General features: G+C 34.9%; 1 protein-coding gene across 1 annotated transcript; it reads left to right on the forward strand.

Annotated features, from left to right (window-relative positions):
- The first annotated feature begins 2,715 nt into the window (after positions 1 to 2,715).
- Positions 2,716 to 3,504, forward strand: LOC140438840 (uncharacterized). The gene has a single exon (XM_072528484.1). The coding sequence runs from the start codon at positions 2,716 to 2,718 to the stop codon at positions 3,502 to 3,504; it is 789 nt and encodes a 262-aa protein (XP_072384585.1).
- The last annotated feature ends 17,435 nt before the right edge of the window (positions 3,505 to 20,939 follow it).

Below are 20,939 nucleotides of genomic sequence, written 5' to 3' on the forward strand. Positions count from 1 at the left end.
CATATTTTCATACTTTAATCAAGAACACTTTTAGTTTTTCGTATAATTTTGTGTACGCAAGTACTTAAAAACTGCTTACAATTTTTATTTTCTTTTTACCTTTGCTGTAATAATAATAATTGAATATAAATCGTATTTATCGCACAACTTTGTCTTTTTCATTTTTCATTTAATAATTTATCTATTAATTACAATTATTAATTTGTGAGTTTTGGCAACATCAGAGAATTCTGGATCGGTATACAGGTCTCGGAGAGAAGAGCTTTCCGCTTGCCAGAATTCTTCTGTTGTTGGACAAAACTTGTGCCATGACGAGTTTTATAGCGGCTTTTGTTTTTCTAGCCACCTTGGTTTTTATTCAAGAGAATCCATCTTGGTTTTTATTCAAGAGAATCCACCTTGAAGAATACGAAAATGAAATTGTTTTTTTTTGGAATAAGAAATCCATCTCGATTTTGAAAGTCCGCATGGCTTTGGATTGGAGAGGGATCCACATGGTTTCGGCTTAGCGGCATGGTTTTTGCAGACATTGTATGGTCCGAGTTGAGAAGGAAACAGCAGGAGGATTTCTCATAAAGTAGAGCTAAGTTTGTTTATTTCTTGAGATTTTGTATATAGATGCTTAATTCCCTGTTGTTAGAACCTAAATTTAATTGTTATTACATTTTGAATTATTAAAATATAAATAAATAAAGATATGTGTTAAAGAAATTATTTTATTAATAATTCCCGATTTCTCAAATTAAGTTAGTTTATGCCGAACATCACCCCTGAGGGGTTTCAATGTGCAATGGGTGAGCTAGCCGTTACACAATTGGCGCCCAACGTGGGGATTGATAGAAGTAAATTATTTAGGAGTGGGGTTTCTGTTTCTTGTACGATAAGGTAAGCGAAGGTAGGACTACGAGGGGACTTAAAAAATTAATCAGCGGATTTATTTGTAATAGGAAAATATTGAAATGAAATATAGGAATACAAACAAAGGAAAAAGAACTTATTATCAATAAAAATCAAATAGTATGCGCAGAAAATAGTGGAAAGTACTTTGAAATTAATAAGAACAAAAATGTAACGTTTTAAACGTTACAATATATTCACGAAAATAGCAAACGTACTAAAATTCAAGTGAATAGTGTAACTATATATTATATGCTAATATAAAAGCGCCTCTTTAAAACCGTTCTGTGGTCCAAAGTATTCTACAAAATAGTAGAACCAAATTTTGATAGGGTAAATCCGGGAGAGATGGACCACCGGGAGAGATGGACCATTATTTCCGAACTGTGACGCTCGAGCGCTACCACAGTTTGTTGTGAGTATGCTTCAGTTACAGCGAAGACATGCTGTTAGTTGTGTGGTGTTGTTGTTAATATTTGTCGAGAAAGACGTTTTTGTCTGTTTTAATAAGTCCAAAAATTTTTTAACGTAGTAACATAGTTTTAGTTTTTAGTTTAAGTTTACGTGGTATCGACGTAGGATTCTTGTAGCGATGTCAATAATCATGTAGGTAGTATATATATATATATATATATATATATATATATATATATATATATATATATATATATATATATAGATATATATATATATATATATATATATATATATATATATATATATATATATATATATATATATATATATATATATATATATATATATATATATATATATACCCGTTATTTAGGCGTTCGACGCCCTTCCGGTAGGGATCTATGGAGGAGTATCACCTGGCCGCAAGCCCTTATCTCTTGCCGTACTGCTCCATCATAGGCCGATCAGATACCAGCATATTCTAGACTAAGCCGCAGATTCATTTTAGAATTTTAAACTGCTGCGTTAGCCTTTTTGTTTTCTGCACACCGAGCTGGGGATCGAACTGACATCTCTCGCATTGAAGCGAAGGAGAAGCCAGCCGCCCAGCCCGCTTGGCTAATCCGATCGACATGTAGGTAGTAACCTAACCTAAAAAGGTCGCCATGTGTACGTTAAAAATGCGAATTATGAGGTAGTCCATCTCACCCGGACTTTTGGGAGAGATGTACCAGTACGTTTTGGTAGAGATGGGCCACGTATTTTAATACGGGAGAGATGGACCAGTACCAACGTTTTTAAATGTTACTTTTAATAAAACGACTTATAGTGTAATTACTAACTAAGTAGCTGGTATTTTTCTGTTTCAGAAAAATGCCAACTAACTACGTAAGAAAGGATACCAGTAGAGGGGCGTGGACTGAAGATGCATTAATACAAGCGGTTAATGCGGTTCAAAAAAAAGAAATGGGTATCAATGCTACTGCTAAAGCTTATCAAATTCCTAAGACCACTCTTAAAAGAAGGATTAAAAAACAAAAGTGTACGAAGGCTTAGGGTTTTCCTCCATTTTAGGAAGAGTAAATGAACAGAAGATTGTAGAATACATAAAAAACTTACAAGCTCATGGATTTACTCCTTGCAGGAATTTAGTAAAAACCATGGCGTTTGAACTTGCTGAAGAGCTAAAACTAGCTCACAAATTTAACAAGAAAACTAGAAAAGCTGGTTATGATTGGCTAAACTCTTCTCTTTTAAGAAATCCTACTCTTACTATTAGAAAATCAGAAGGTATACCGAGCTAATGGAATGAACACGAGGTGTGTGGAAGAGTACTTTAAGTTATTCGAAAGTGTTATTTTGGAAAACAATAAGGTTGAAAAGCCTGGGCACATTTTTAACATGAACGAAACCGGGCTTCAACTGAACAGCAAGCCAGGAAATGGTGTTGCCATTAAAGGTTCCAAAAATATAACTTCCATTACGTCAGGGAAAAAAAGTAAAACCGTTTCTGTTCTAGCTTGTGCTAGCGCTGAAGGTACATTTCTTCCCCCATACTGCATAATGAAGGGCAAGAACTTGAAAGTTGAGTTCATGGACGGGATGCCTTCTGGTTTAGTTGTAAAAATGTCACAAAAATCTTCTTATGTCACTAGTGAAATTTTTCTGTGCTGGTTAAGAAGTCATTTCGAACCTGGAAAACTAGGTTGGAAAGTACTCCTCTTACTCGATGGTCACACTTTACACACCAGTTTATTGGAAGTCCTAGTGTACACGGAGCAAGAAGGAATCATTTTGATGAGCATTCCACCCCATACTTCGCACTGGTTACAACATTTGGACCGACCCTTTTTCAAATCACTAAAGTCCTACTTTTATAGTGCTTGTAATTATTTCATTACAAACAATCCATCCAGAAAGACCAATCATTTGCAGTTTGGAAAACTTCTTAACTCTGCATGGACCAAAGCTGCAGGTGTACAAAACAGTGTGAGTGGATTTCAAGCTTGTGGCATAGTCCCTCTAGATATGTCTGTAATACCAGCCTACGCCTACCTTGAGCCTGATTCCTCCGGTGCAGTGCCCATTGTCCAAGTATTGGCGCACACTCTCGCTAGTGCACCAATCGGCGAGGTTGATCCTGTTGCCTCTGCAATGCAGAACTTATCGGCCAACACGTCAATGCTGTAACTAGTGTGCCAACAAGTGACACTGTTGATTCTTCTGTCTCCTGTGCAGTACCCAGAACTCAGTTTGATCTTGCTAGTATCCAAAGTACTTCTAGTAGCCTTACACCGTCAAAAATGACCACTTCTAAACTTCTAGAACATATTATTATATCACCCGTCCTTTCTATCACGCAGAAAATAACCGTTAAGATATGTTTAACGACTGTTTCAAAAGTATTAAATTTAGCTCAGAACATTGCTGTTCAGTGCCAGGAACCATCTGGCAAAGTGACATAGTTTGAAAGTTCAGACATAGAAAGTTATGATTCTGCAGATCTGTGTCCAAGATAACGGTATGTCAATAGAAGAATTGAATGAAGATGAATGCGTGTTATGTGGAGAGGCATACAATGAAACTACAAAAAAAGAAGACTGGGTGAAGTGTGTACAGTGTTCTCGGTGGTTTCATGAATGTTGCTCTAGATTTGAAGTAAAATGTGACTTTTACCAGGTACCAGGGAAATAATATCACAAAAAGGGAAGTTTCCCATTAATAGGAAGATCGTGATCAAGAAAGCAAAAGAATAGACTAGTTTGTTTTTTTATTTGGTTGGTTCATCCCACCCAGACACGTTCGGGTGGGATGGACCATGCAAGGTTTTGGAAAAAATGCAATGTAGCCTTTATTAATAATATTCAATTATAAAGTAAACTCTTAAGGGTATAAGAATAAATTCTTTACCAAACGCTTAAATAATAATGTTAATAAGTTAACAAATATAATTTTAGTGAGCGTCCAAAAAAATGTGGTCCAACTCTCCCGGATTTACCCTATGGGTACTGTATATATATATATTAAAGTTATTAAAACTAAATTAATAAAGGACAAAGGGAAATATTGGAATGACGAAACATTTAAGCCAACTTTAAAAAAGATGAGTAATAAATAATGACTTTTATTGGTTATATCATTAGTAAGCTTAATTTGGGCTTTTATTATAATTTCTTGTGGGAACACAGGGAATTTGAAGTGATTAACCGATTTTAAAGATTACACTAAAATATTAAGAAATGGATTGGCCAGGACAACATTTAAAAAGTTAATTCGCTTTTATTAAAGAGATTGTTTTAGTAAAAAAATACTAGACCACTGATTTTAGAATGCCTTTAAATAACTATTACGGTTCTTCTTACACGTTTCTTCCAGTTGTTATATACATTTGTGCATTTAAGCATGTCGAATAACATTGTGCTCAATTTGACAAAGATTTGACAGCAGTCAGGATTGTAGTAGCCAAAGTGCACCTAGTATCACATTAAGGTTTAAATTGCTGCAATTTGATTTAAAAAGCAAAACCTGTATTTTTATTTATTATTATAAAAACTCTTATATAAATTGTTTTATTTGAAAATTAATACTAGTTGTAATGTAAATTACGTAATAATATAATAATTTCAAGAAGATATCAGCATTAACGTTGCATTTAAGGATAGATAAAAGCCTAGGAAAAAGCAGTTGCTTCTTAAAAGGTTGAAGTAAAATGGACACAGCGACAAAGTTCCAATTTCCAAGTGGCGTAGTGTCTCCATGAAGTTTATGTGGTTTTTGGTTAAATAAACAACTAAACAGTTAACTCGGGTGCGTTGTGCCCATCATTGTTATTGAATGTACTATTCATATTTACCCATATATTTTTAATATTTCTTTTTGATTTTTTATTAAAGTTAAATTTAAATTGATTAAAAAGATTAAAAAAAAGTGCTACTATAGTTTGCAGACTACCTCGAGATTTGAGCAAATTTTTGTAGAAAAAGTATTTATTCACAAGTAATAAACATTTTTAGCCAAATAATGACTTAATTAATAAACTAATAAAATTTTTTATAAATCTACCAGGTCATTTTATTTGAACAAAGGGATGAAGTTTACGCATACCCTGAAAAAAGATTACGGTGTTGCTGCCTTTCAATATTTGAAAACCCTTCTAAGAAAATATTGTGTTATTTAGTAGTTCATGTATAAAATATCGATAAAAACAATCTTTACAAAATGAATAAAACGCACAAGTCAGAAGAATATTGTTTTACTTTTACAAATAATACTTTGTCATATCAATTTACTATTTTAGTTGAAACTAAGTCAAAAGATTAGCTTATTCTTAACTAGAATAGAAAATTAATATGACAAATTAAATTATAATTAAGTATTAGGTTAAAAAAAAAACAATAAAAACAAAAAAACCTACATTAGTCATTTATTTTTCTTTATTGCAATACTTTCAAGCTTTTCGTGATCGTTACATATATTTCTTCTGCATATTTTACATTTCACAAATTTGTTTTTGTTTCTAGTCTTTTTTTGTTGGGCACATGTGACACGTTTTCGTTGTTCAAACTAGAGGTTTTTCTAGTTTTTGCTTTTTATTGTATGGTTCAACTTCATGTAAGCATTTTTCAATACACTGTTTTGTTTCCCGTTGTAGTCCCCTTGATTTTCTTCTCAAAATTTGAGGCAACATTAGATGTTCTATTGTCCTTTTATTTATGTTTTCGTTTCATTTTGTGTCCAAATTTGTCCAAGTAATAAATGAAGCTACCCCAGCCACGTCTAAAATATTCATAAAAAATGCAAAAGGCCAACGGCTAGTTCATCATTTGCACATAATATATTATATTTATAAACCATTTAGTCTAGCGTATCTACACCACATTTTGTACTATTATAATAGAGTATCATATCTGCTTTTTTATTAACATAATCTGCACAGTAAGCATTGTGATGTATGGTAGACAGGTCTAGGACACTTCTTTGTTTGTCTTTCTTTGTTTGTTTTTTTTTCTTTCTTTGTGTACTTCACCAAGTAAGAAAAAAACAAAATTTGTTTAATTTACTAATGTTTGTATTTTGAGAACGATTTCCGACGTAGAAATTGAAACTTCAATAAACTTATTTTAACCTTTAATTGTGGCTTATTCCCATTTAAATAGTAATTACTTTAACATGCCACAAGAAAGTAGCTTCAGAACAACAAAAATAATTTTTTTTATCAGTTTATGATAAAGGAATTGGCGTCTCGGGCCCATTGGACCCACCTTACCTGGAAAAGGGTGAAAAAAAAAAAAACAGCGTGCAAAAATGTTTTGGCAAAAACAGAATCAAGTTCCTAATTACAAAACTCTTTAAAAATTTGGTTACCGCGATTTTAAACTTATTAGTAACCAGAAGGACAGAAGAAAGTATCAAGAGGAAGAAGATATTTAAAAATATAAAGTATACATTTTTTTTTGATATTTTACTTAATTAGAAACCTACACAGTTTTAAATACTGAAATAGCCAAAATTAATTAATCAAGAAATTTCTAAACAAAATTAATTGTAATCGAAGCATTTCTATAAACAACAATAACTAAAGTTTGGAGTTAACGTCTAATAATAGATGATATGATACAATATTTTGTATCATATTTTAATAACGTCTGACCCACATCCATCAAATGTTTACATTAATTCCAGCCAGCTCTGGGTTCTCAGAAATTCATTTTAAATGTACGATTATAAATTCAAAGAAACTAAATAATTTAAAGCATATATATATATATATATATATATATATATATATATATATATATATATATATATATATATATATATATATATATATATATATATATATATATATATATATATATATATATATATATATATATAATCATCAGTGTATCCGAGATTGAAAAGAACGACTTATGGTACAAATATCGAAAAAAGCAAATACTCTCGAACTTATAAAATAAAGGAGACAAAAGTGTGTAGACAAATCTTTATAAATACAAAGAAGTAACATGGACTAAAAAAACATTTTATCAAAGAACACGGTTTAAAAGTGAAACTTTTGTCTTACCAAGCATGTAAAAATTCGGTGCTAACGAGTATACATAAACGTCACAATTAAAATAATATTAAAAGCATAGGACAGACCCACTAAGTCACTACATGTAAAATGTATTTTAAATTTAATATATTGTTTATTGACGTTAGTTTATCGTTTAAACAATGAGTTATTTTAACATGATAGGCGTTCTGAGATCTTTTTTTTGTGTGTTTCTAAATTAAATTAAAATATATCTTGTTTAAATTTTTGACACCTTTTTTATCATTTATTGCGTTATTATTCTTTTTTATTTGTATAGACTCTTGAAGCTCCCTCTTCTTCCTGTCATGTTCACTTTTTAGGATCTTGGTTTTGTAAAAAACAAATTTATGTTTCTTTTTGTTTTCATGTTTTGTGAGGGCGGTTGAATTTTGTTTGTCATATTTGTGGGAACGTATTCTTGAGTTAAGTAGCTGACTGGTTTGTCCAATATAAACTCCACCACAATTCGAGCAGGAAATTTCATACATAACATGCGATTTTTTTAATAGAGGGGTTTTTGTTTTTAGTCTAGAAAAATTTTTTTTCAAAAGATTGTGCCCTTTATGAGCAACCGTAATGTTATGAGACAGAAGATTTGAATAACACTTTTATATAGGGGAGAGACATATAGTTTTTCTTTACCTTGTTGGTCTTATTGATGTTATTGTTATTGTAAACTTTTAGACACGGAGACACGATCCCTCAAAAAATGTTTATTTTTAGGTCAGAAGGTATGTCCAAGAAGTAAAATTGGCAACAACGCGGAATTAAAACCAATGGCAATGACATAGTACTCATCTGCAACAATACAGAGGAACTACTCGATAATCTAAGAAAAGGGTTTAAAATTAAATTTAAATAAAACAAAGGTGGTGAAAAATCAAAATATCACGATATATGTAGATAAAATTGAAATCAAAAGTGTCGAATAATGTATATACATAGGTCATACCATCAAACTGAGTATAAAGAATAAAACGGCAAAGATCATTAGAAGAATCCAAATGACTTAGTAAGCAGTAGTAAGACTTAGTGTTGTATTGTAAAACAAAAACATGGTAATATTTTTAGAGAAAAGGGCAAAACAGCTAATATATTAAGAAAAATATCAAGGGAAATCGAACGGACTAACAAGGAGGAAGGACGAAGAAGCAAGATATAATTGAAACAATTACGCACATAAAATAGAGCTAAGTAGGATCCGTGACAAGACAGGACAACGAGAGATGGATAAAAAATATTGTATATACTAGACTAAGAGAACAAAGTCGTAGTAGAGGAAGACCAAAAAAACTTTGGCCAGACGACTTTAAAGCCAAAATGGAGATAAACTGGCAACAAATAGCATAAAGCAGAGAAGAGTATAGAACCCGTGGAATTAAGTAAGAAGAGGAGGAGAGAATGAGACATTTAAGTTTTACCGGAGAATAAGGGAGACATGAGCTACCTCTGAAAATTTGTTATACACACTGACAAAAAAAAATAGACAATAAAAAACAAACCACACATTTTCTAATAGAACGATAAATGGTAAACCAACGTGTAAAAAATCAGATTCTAAACACAGAAACCCAAGTGTATAATACTTTGAGAACGATCGAGTGAATAAAGTGCAACATTAACAAATTTATAACATAAATTTTGACGATGATAAACCACACAAAAAAGAGGCTTTCTTTTAATAAAATAAAAATTTATACACTAACTCATAAACTGAGTTATATGTGCGAATACTCATTCGCACATCCTGGGTCTACTACTATGAATCACTAATAATGTAACGTATTTCTTATCTCCCCTTCCGCTAAAATTCTTCTGCCTATATTTCATGCCACCCGTTTATTGACCTTTCGTTTAAAACTAGTGCTGCACCTTGATCCATTAGCTATGCCACTAATTAGTAGATTGTGTGTTAGAAACGGAGTATCTACCTTGTTTGTGAGATTGTTCAATTAAAGAAAACGATTGCTAATAGACCAGGAAAACTATTAACCCAATAAAAAGCTTTTAGCTATAACTGACAGCTGTAAACTTACTGTAAAAATGGTAATATTAAGTTTTGTTTTGTAAACTGTACGCAAAATGCAATTCCCCAATTTGTCCCAAATTGGTACCAAAATAATTACTACTCGTTTATTATCCAGAAGTTTCTAATGAAACCTTAATTTCATAGGTAAATTAGTTTAATACTAACTATTGAATATAAAAACTCTTTTTATAAAATATCAAATATCAATATAATGGGACGACTTTATTTTGATTTCATGTAATCGAATGAACTATCTAACAATAAAGTCGTCACAGAAACGCAACTCAGCAATACAGGCAATATCATATTAAAGTAGTCTACTTTAAAACGTATAATGTCTGAATTGTCAATATAAAAGAGTCAGATAAAATTTAATTTGAAGAATTTTTCACCAAGTAAGAAAAAACAAAATTTGTTTAATATATTAATTTTTATATTTTAATCACGATTTCCGAAGTGTAGATTGAAACGTCAATAAACTTATTATAACCTTAAATTGCAGCTTATTCCCATTAGTATAGTCATTACATAAAAAATATCAAATTTAATATGATATACTAAACCAGAGAAATAACACAATAAAAATCATTTTCGATTCCTCAAGACATTCCTTAAGACAGGTAGCTAACAACTGCTTTTGATAAATTTGATAAGAACACGTAATTTTTTACTTATAAACAATATAGAAACAATGTAAGATCGCTGTTTAGTTTTGAATAATAAATGTGAAGACCGGCAAATTTATTAAAAAGTGACAAAAATTTTATTAAAAAATCTTAGAAAAACCTTTAAAATCAGAGTTTGTAAAGTTATTTTAGTTAATTTGTTACTTAATTATTGCAAAAATGGCTCCAAAGTCGATTTTGAAAAAATCATTAATAACTTTTCGAAAAATACACAAAAAAAATTTATTTTGCGTTATATAACCCTAATTATATTTCTCTATAAGTTTCTATCTTGGGCCATATCAATATCACTACCCTTTAAAAATATGTTCTGTCTAAGCATCTCCCCCTTTTTTGGTCTTTACTCTTACTTCTTCCAGTAACTCGCAGATCAGCAATTTTACGTATTGGCTGATAGTGTGATTAACGTCTAGACGTTGAACATGACCAAATCATCTTAACCTATGCTCTCTCATCTTGGTAAGAATTGGTGCCACCCCTAGACTTCCCTCAATATGTCTATTTTTAATTTTACCCCTTTTTGTCACTACACTCATCCATCTAAGCACATTTCCACACAAATGCATTCGTTGTATCTCTTTCTTTTTGCACAAAATGCACAAAAAGCTTTAATTTTGCATGATAATTATTGGGACAATATCAAACGTTTAGCGACTTAGTTAAACGACTCAATTTAGCTCTACAAATTTCAAGAAGTTTTACTTCTTGAGTTACGGTTATTGTAAAATTAAATTTGTTTATCCCAGAAAGCTTTTATCTACAACACTATTATGCGTAAACTATTAGATCTAGATAAATTCTGAGAGCACCAAATTCAAAAGAAAAGCTTACTTTATCAAATTAAACCATTTAATGATTAAAAAAATTACATGACATATTATAGGATGTGACGATATGCATCGCCTCTGTATCGTTAGCGCTTCGCAAACACGCATCCCCACCACATGTCCCTTGTCCATCGATGTGCGCTAGAGGAAATGGAAGGTGTTCGACCGTATAAAAGGTAAAAGATCAGCCGCTGTAAGAGGAAGAGTTCGACTCGAGCAGCCGAACAGTACGGACGTGAGAGAGAAGCGTGCTTAGGTGGGGGCGACTGACCTATTGTCAACGGAGCTTTTCAGCTCCCGGTGGGTAAGACACCGAGTGTGGCATAGGCACTTGTCCTACATATTAGCGAAAAGCGGATGCGAGGTTGTTACTAGTTAAACCGTCGAGGAGCTGTTTTTATAGGCTCCTCGCGGAGGCTATAATAGCTTCGCGTTTGCGAAGAATTCGGGATCACCTCAGTGTGTCGTCAGGGATGACACTGTAAGGCCTTGACATTTGACAAGGTCGGACAGAAACGGCTCCTGCTCCTGAGGTGTGAGAAACAGGAAGAGGATCCCTCACTGTGAATACAGGGAGTGAACTACCGCGAGGTACCTGGGACGGCACCCAGTAAGCCGTACTGACAGCGGTCAGTCGGTGGAAAAAAAAACAGAGTCGTCTAAGTAGAATTTTCTTATATCTTATGAACTATTTGTTCACTGCCTTACGGCAATATGAGTGATATTCCCCCCCCAGAAAGTGTTGTCACGCAGGTGACAACACAAGAAGTAGAAGAGAATGATTTAGCCGAATCATCAAACCCCTCTGTTGACAGCTCGATCGAGCTATATAATAAATTTATTAAATCGACTAATCCCGCGATCGACGACATAGAAATCGTAATATCTGACGATGACTCCTATCTGCCCGAGTCGGAGGAAGAAAAAAGCGAAATCGACACCGATGACGATATCAATACGATGGACGCCATCGACGAAGAGCCGAGCCCAGCTGCAGAATCGCGCGAAGCCCCACCCCCAACTGTAGTAGAGACACAACCCGCCGTGGACAACGTCTCCAAAAATGAAGCCGAGCCCGAAATCGGCAAGAAAATGAAAAGGCTAAGGCCCAAAGAAGACTCTTCGGAAGACGAAGAAGTAAAGAAAAAGGCCAGAGAAATGGCGGAAAGGGAAAAAGCCAATGAGCTTTTAAGGTCGGTCAATGTACTGACGGAACAGATCAAATCCCTTAAAGAAGAAAGCCGTATCCGCGAGGAAAAGGCAAATAAACAAATCCAAGACCTTCTCGCTCAGATGACTGAGCTGAGAAACGAAAACAAAGAAAAGGACAAGGAGATACAAAAACTTGTACAACATATAATGGCATTAACAGCAGCCAAGGAGAAAGAAGAGTCAATAATGGAAATCGACCCGTGGAAAGCCTCCCTCGATAATGACGTTGTAAAGCTAGTGGAACTAGGAATCGGTTCACCTCCCCCCGTAAAGCCATCCGGTAGCAAAGGCAAGCCTAAAGAGCCGGAAAGAATCATAACAACCAAAGAAACTGCAGGTTGGACACAAGACCAAAACAAAAAAGGAAAAAAGACAGGCACCACTACTGAGAAATCAGACAGTAGTGTGAAAACAAAAATAAGCGTCGCCGAAAAGCAGACGCAGATAATAAATCAGCGGAAAGAAATCGAATTTAACAAGGCTGCGAAAGAGGCTCATGAAAGAAGCCAGAAAAAGAAAACTGCCCAAAATAACTTGAGCAAAAATAGCCAAGTTGAAAAAGAAAACGACGTACCAAAAGACTCACCGCAAACAAGCGAGGAGCCTATAGTAAAAGAGCCGAAACCACCGGCGATAATCCTAAAAACTGTAGGAGAACACCAAAAAATCCTGCAGAGAGCAGCCAACCAAGGCATAATATCAGTCAATAAGTTTGCACGATCAGGCAGATCGATTGTTATTAACACAAAAACCAGAAAAGATTACCTAGGAATGGTACATATCCTAGAAGAACACAGTCCAAAAATAGAATTCATCGCATATCCCATAGATAGCGATAAACTAAAAAGAGTCATTATAAAAGGGCTATCTGCTACTACTAGCACAGTAGCAATTAAAGACGAACTATACAATAAAGGAATAGAAGCAACAAGGGTGATCAATATGATCTCCAAAAAAGCTGATAAAAAAGTACTGCCACATTTCATCGTCACCCTCAAAGAGGAAGACGTTGCAAAAATTAAAAAAATATCTGATATATGCTACATGCGAATCTATGTGGAGGATGAATTCAAAATCACAAAAGACACCCTACAGTGTTATAACTGTCAAGGGTTCTATCACAGCTCAAAGGCTTGCCATTGCGGATCCAGATGTGTAAAATGCGGAGAAAACCACATCAGTAACGACTGTGAGAAAAGCCGGGAAACCGACCCCAAATGTGCAAACTGTGGTGAAGCGCACACAGCAAATTATAGAGGATGCTCTAAGGCCCCCAAAAAGAAAACACCTGCCCCAACAAGACCGGTAGGAAGACCCATAAACAGCGCTCCAATCAACAAAGGAGTCAGCTACGCACAGGCAGCGAAAAAATCCGCTGAAACCACCTCAGAATCTCCAGCACAACCACAAGAAGTGTCGGTACAGGACGCAGCTACCCTCATCGCAAACTTCCATACAGAGTATAATAACAAAATGATGGAAATGATGTCCATGATGGACAAAGCAACAAAAATGATGACTGCATTTGGAGAAGCCGTCCGAAAATGTTAGCAAACCAAAACGAAGATCTACGCATTGGGTCATGGAATTCCGGCGGAATATTCAAAAGATCAACCTTCTGGATGAAATAATAAACAGATTAGAGCTCGATATCGTAGCTCTTCAAGAAACCAAACTAGTGGAAAGGAAAAAAACAAAATTTCCAGGCTACGATATCTATAGAACGGATCATAGAGCATTATCAGGAGGAACAGCTATATTAGTCAAAAGGGGACTCGAACACGAGCACATCCCAACACCAGACGGACTGGTGACAATGGAAGCCACAATTATTCGACTTAAGGCCAACAACGAAACACTAAAAATAGTGTCAGCTTACGTTAGACCACATGATCCGATTTTCAACGAAGATTTGAGCTTAATACTGAACTCAGAAGAGCCAACTATAATTATTGGAGACCTAAATGCTAGATCTCCCAATTGGTTTGACAGGACGACCAACCGAAACGGAAGATATCTCTGCAACCATCTCGAGAACAGACCGAACACATATGTCATCGGACCAACAGAACCGACATGTTTCCACGGAGAACTCCCTACGTATCTCGACATTGCAATCCTACACAACGTGGGTCAACAATACGAGATACACTCTCTAAATGAAGGCGATTCGACACATAACCTAATCGTCCTGACCCTGGGCGCAACAGAATTGAACTATTTGCAGCCCCACAACAGAAAGAAAACAAGTTGGCCAAACTTTAGAAGAATTGTGAGCGAGAACATCGGTAACATCCCAACAATTAATAATATTACAGAACTAGAAGACAGTGTAATAAAACTAGAACAAGCAATAAACAATGCTATCGATGCCAGCTCCAAAACCGAAACAATCACAAGACAAAAAGGAAGATTCAGGGATATAAGTATAGAACTTCAAAACCTAATCAAAGAGAAAAACCGGAAAAGAAGAAGAGCCTACCGCACAAGAATGGTAGAAGACAAAAGGATTGCAAATGAGCTAGACAGGAAAGTGAAAAAACAACTTCAAAATCATAGAAATGAAAGCTGGGACTCCTATATCGATGAGCTAAATCCTAACAAATCCGCCTTCTGGAAGTTATCTAAAATCCTTCGAAAGGACAAGAAACCCATACCTCCCCTACACGGAGTAAACGGGATTGTCCATACGGAAATCGACAAAGCCGAAGTCATGAAGGACGAACTAGAAAGGGCGTGTAGAAACAACGAAGACCCCGACGATGACATAGACTTTGAAGAAGAGGTAGAAAGAACAGCGGGAAGAGGAAAAAGGGCAGAATAGGTATTACACATACATCTCCCGAAGAAATAAAGGAACTTATAAAAATGACAAATGCCAAAAAAGCCCCAGGACCCGACAACATCACAAATAGGGCGCTGAAAAATCTACCAACAAAAGCTATTGTTTATATCACTAACATAATAAACAACATGCTAAAACTACGATATTTCCCAGATAGGTGGAAAGAGGCACACGTAATAATGATTGCAAAACCTGGTAAAAACGGCACATTTCCGCAAAATTACAGACCTATCAGCTTATTATCATCTATAAGCAAGATAGCGGAAAGAGTTATACTAAAAAGACTCAATGAAGAATCACAAATGCTAGGAACCATACCAGAGGCTCAATTCGGGTTCAGAAGTGAACACTCCTGTGAATTACAGGTACTACGACTTACAGAATTCATCACCAAAGGATTTAATGAAAAAATGTACACAGCTACAGCTTTTCTGGACGTCAGCAAAGCCTTCGACAGAGTCTGGCACCATGGACTCATCTATAAAATGAATGAATTTGGTTACAGTGAGGCGATGACATGCCTCCTTGCGTCATATCTTGCCAACAGAAGGTTCAGAGTTCGAATAGGGGCAACCTAGTACACCATCTATACGGCCGACACGCCAAAAGAGCCAGGCTCTCTATTGAGTCTTTACGCTGACGACACAGCAATAGCTGTTAGCTGGAGAAACCCGGATCATGCAGCTAATCATCTGCAAAGAGCACTAAACAGATTCCAAAGATAGTGCATAAAATGGAAAATAGCCCTAAATCCAGATAAAACACAGGCTGTAATGTTTAGTCACAGAAGAAGTGTACCAAATCGCGAAATTACAATCGAAAACACCCCAGTAGACTGGACCAACCAGGCTAAATACCTAGGGGTACATCTAGATAAGAAGCTAACGTTCACTGAGCACATCAATCAGCAAATACGCAAAGCCAAAGCGTTGAAAAGTCAGCTCTCAACACTTATTGGAAGGAAAAGTAAACTACGATTTAAAACCAAAATCAGGGTTGCGAATAGTATTATCCTGCCAGTCCTAACATATGCATCCGCTGCGTGGGGACACACCTGTAAAACAAACAGGAAAAAGATACAGACTACTCAAAATCAAATAGTCAGAGATGCCCTTAAGATACCAAGGTACGTACCCTTGAGATATGTATATAGAGACTCAGGACAAACAAGAATCCTACGCACGCTAGACGAGAGAGCATATGAAATTTTTAACGGACTAAGAAACCACCCCAGCAGAATGTTAAGAGAGCTGACTAACTACAATGAAAACACAAGGACGGTACACAGAAGACCAAAACAACAGATAGCTCGATATAGGGAGAACCCGAACGAATAAATAAAGAATGAGATGGTTGCAAGAAGAACGAACAAAGAAATGCAGTCAATCAGAAAACACACCAAAAAAAAAAAACTCTGGCGAGAGGGTACGCTTTTCTTTTTTAGGTTTTAGGTTTTTAGGTAATTATAAGTCCAATATACACCGGGGTGTGTGAGAGCATTATACACTTGGGAATGCACACCCCAATACACGCACACAAATAGGATTAAGGAAAAAAGGAAAGAATTGTTGCCCAGGCATTTTATAGTCCCGACGCCACAAGGAAGTCCACAAAAAAAAAGTGTTTTCTGATTAAATAACGTAAATTCATATTGATACATTCATACTTTTCATTAAACCGTTTAACGTAAATTTACCTTATATAGCAAATATAGAAGGGGCCCGCCAGGCCTTCTATATACCGCTCCGCGGACTAGGCCCTTAAGGCAGATCGAAATGAAAGATCTACTCGCGAAATCCGAGCACTGAGGTCATGTGCGGCATGCATGGGCTTGGTGGCCGGACCCCTCTCGGGTGCTCAGCCGGCGAGGAGAACAAAATTTATTTTGCCAAATCGGCGGCTGAGTGACCGAGCACACACTCTTTTCCGGACATAGAGTCATCAGCTCAGGCTGATGGCTCTATGGTCGGAACACACGCTCCTTTTTCTTTTTTTAGGGACTCAAGTCCCGACGTAAAACTAGAGTAAAATCAATTGAGTCAGTAAAGTAAATAGGGAGAAAAGCCTAGATGTGGCTACCCCTACAGTTAGGTGGCATAACTACATTCACTAAAAACCGAGGATGTCCTATTACCCAGGGCATCTTAAGTAAATTTCAGATCATAAGCCTCCTCACGTAAGTCACACGATGAGGAGGGGTGGTGGAAAAGCCTGGGGGTCAGATAGGTACCACTTCGACTAGCGAGGTGTGACCGGTTTGATCTTCGGACATGTGGATCCCATTCTTACATTGGTATACACATGTTCCTAGGGGCAGGGTTGATCACTGCGTGTGTGTGTGTGTGTCTGTAAGAGGAAGAGAGTTCCGTCGGAGTATTGACCTGGTAACAACTCCACTGGGCCTAGGGTATTAATTGAAGGCCAACCGCTTCTGCTACAGTATTGATCTAATGGCAGTTTCGTACACGGTCTTGGAGTATTAATCTGAGAGATAGCTATTATCTAATGTGTCCAAGTACTGATTGGTTACAATCCTTTCCTCGCCGGGCCAAGTGTTGATTAGCCCGTTATATCTTTATTTTTTCCACCCATTTCTTACCGTCTCTGTGTTACGCACCCTAAATGCAATTTAGGTTTTATGTCATTAATTGTATTTTATTTTTCGCAGATAATAAAAAGTGAACAATATCGACGTCGATGCTGTCGTCAACAGGATTGATGTTTTAATTTTTATTGTATATATTACCTAGGATCTAGTTTTATTTGGTTATTTATTTATTTCGAATATATTTTTATTTAATTTGAACCTGAGTTTTACTGAGTCTGCTGTCTAAAAGAGTTACCCATCACAAGGAAGTTACCTTTTTAATCGAGATGCCTGCATTTTTATACGAATTTTAAAATAATTTTTAATATCGACCCTTAGAACCCGAATTAGCAGTTGTTTTATTTTTTTATTTTACTATTTATAAATTCAAAATAATAGTCGCAATAACTCTCGTTCTAATCAACGAAGATTAAGGTTTTTTTTTTTAATTTAAGGTACCTCATTGCATAGATTATAAAAATTTAATTAGTTAATTTGTGAATTATTTATGTAACTGTAATTTGTTTCAAAAATTTAAAATAAATATTTATCTTACAAAATTTTACTTTTGTCTTATAATTAGTAGTAGAAAATGTGATGAAAAGATAGGTAGCTTAAAATATTTATATGAAATTATATAAAATTTTTACAAAAAATGATCTTTATATTAGAAAATCGAATATATGTTAATATATATAAAAAATGTGTTAATATATAAAAAAACGTCAAATAACTGTTAAAGTTTAAATACGCTTATTAAAGTTCCCCACGGATTTAAAAGATCTAAACAGTATCAAACACTAATCGATACTCGTCGATAAATTCATTCATCGACGAGTTAAAAATATGAAGCGAAGTGCTTTAATCACAATGTAATAAGGAAACGAGTATCTTATTTGGTTTATTATTTTAAAAGTCTAATTTAATTGTGACTCTATTGGTGTAATTAAATAAAACTAGTAAAAATTCCGAAAATTGGGTGGGATCCTTCTTTCTTCATTTCTAATTTGGGAGAGGGTCTATTAGGTACTCTCACATATTGTGTTAAAGCAATTGGTGAAACAGTTCTTTTAAAAAATATTACTTTTGTGTGTTGCATGATTCGAATAATTATATCCTGCATTTTTCTCACATTTACCGACATCGTTGATTAACTAATAAAAAATACACCACACGTCATAATTATTTCCACCACCGTCCATATCCGCAGGCTTATTTCTCCGGTCCTTATTTAAAATGCATATCCTTCCATTCCGCATTTACTAATCCAACAGTCCCTAAAAGATATAGGCTTACAGCTAGTAGCACCTGTTATCATCATATCATGAGTTTTTGTAGGGTAAAATTGGTAATACCTGGCAAAGAGTACTTCAAAGTGCAATGCAATAGTTCCTACTAATTAACCATCAAAATTCACCCTTTAGAATATTTTTATCCACCGACTTACTAGAGTGTTTTCTTTGTAAGCTTATGGGTCATACGCAAAGTCTTGCCCTAACGTCCTTACTCAAGCAGACTACATACTTACTGCAGTTAGTGGTCCTTTCTTTTCTTCATTTTTAGCGGAATCCTTAACTTCATCAAAAAAATTTCCATCTTCAGAAATTGAATCCATCCCCGATAACGAGACACTAATACTGGATACCATTATGGATTTATTCACTCCTCATCATACTAATTTAAAACCCATATTGACAGTAGGACGAAAAAGAGGACACGCTACCAATAGTCCTTCTGATACTTCTACCATTTATTTTCTATCCGTTATTCTGCCTCCATCAACTTCTTTTTCTCCTTCGACATTTTCGATGCCACCCAAAACAAGCCACAAAAGGGTCAAAATCTAATTTTTTATCAGATTATGCAATGAAACTTAATTGTATTTACGCTATAGATACAGTTTACAAGGATAATACGACTAATTTTACATTCAATTTTACTCAACTTATTGCTTTTCTTGAGAACGATTTTGGATATCCCACTTCACTACAAGAAGCTCAAAAATTGTTCTCTAATATAGACGGTATTTAAAAGGACTCACAGGTCTACATGGGTACAACAAAGAAAAGATTACAAAAAACCCTAACAATCGAATCTTAAGAAAGTTAAAACGACAGCCTACCTCCTAATTATATTAGTAAAACTAACCATTTCCTATCTAAACTTACTCTAACTAATAATATTAATCTATACTTCACCTAATGTGCAAACTCTATTTGCTCTGCTCCTGAGCTACACACCAGGAAATCAGTCATTTCAGCAGAACGACAAAGTGTCCCATGATGAAACTCCTCTTGTAAAGATGCTGTACAGCAGAAAAAATCTGCTTAAAAATTTACATCAGAAACAAATGCTAGGAGAACCTTATTGCACTTAAAAGAGCAAGAGCCAAATCTAGCCACACTATTAAATTAAGTAAGAAAAATTCATAGAGACAATAAATTATCTCCTCCATAAATAAAAATGCAAGCCCAAGCCAAGTTTGGAAAAACATTGGACAAATACACGGCCAAAAAGAAATAACCTTAAAATCTCCAATCTCTTTTTTAATCAAAAAATTATCATTGAAAATTAAAAGATAGCCAAGATTCTGACAGAAAACTTGTAACTCTCTGAAAAAAGTGTCGCAACAAATCTGAACCTAATCTCATATACTCTTCTCTTTCGTCATTCTTTCCTTATTCATCCACAGTTGTACAAGATACAAATTATCTGAACGGAAAGGTAATCATTAACAATCAAGAGATAGCTAAGATTTTGGCAGACAGCTTTGAAAGAAAGTTTCGCAACAAATCTGGACCTAACGATATATACTCTTTATTCACCCTATCCTTTTTATTCAGTTTCACAAGATACCGATTATTTGAACTCTCTTATAATTTATTACGAACAAAAATCTGTACTCAAACCCTGTAAAAACACAACTGTTGGTCCTGATGGCGTTCGCTACATATTCTTAAAGAATTTGTCACCTCCATGTCTATAATCTCCAGGGAGAAGAAGACACTAGTGGCTCCAAAACTTGCGGCAATGGTTCGGATTGTCATCTGCTGAACTATTGAGATCTGCCGTAAACAAAGTCAGAATAGCCATGTTGATTGCCAACGTTCGGAACGGACAAGGCACATGAAGAAGAAGATGTCTATAATATAAACTTCTAGAGATATATAATAAAATATGGCTTTTCCACAAATTCTCGAATAGGCGAATGTCAATAATATTACCAAAAAAAAAAATGAACTAACTTCCTATACCCATGATTTTATAGGCTTATACCTCTTACCTGTACCATGTGTAAAATACTTAACCAATTAATAATAAACGTCGTATCTGGTATCTTGACAAATACAAAATTATTCC

The sequence above is a fragment of the Diabrotica undecimpunctata genome, chromosome 4 (genome assembly GCF_040954645.1).
Source record: "Diabrotica undecimpunctata isolate CICGRU chromosome 4, icDiaUnde3, whole genome shotgun sequence".
NCBI lineage: Eukaryota > Metazoa > Arthropoda > Insecta > Coleoptera > Chrysomelidae > Diabrotica > Diabrotica undecimpunctata.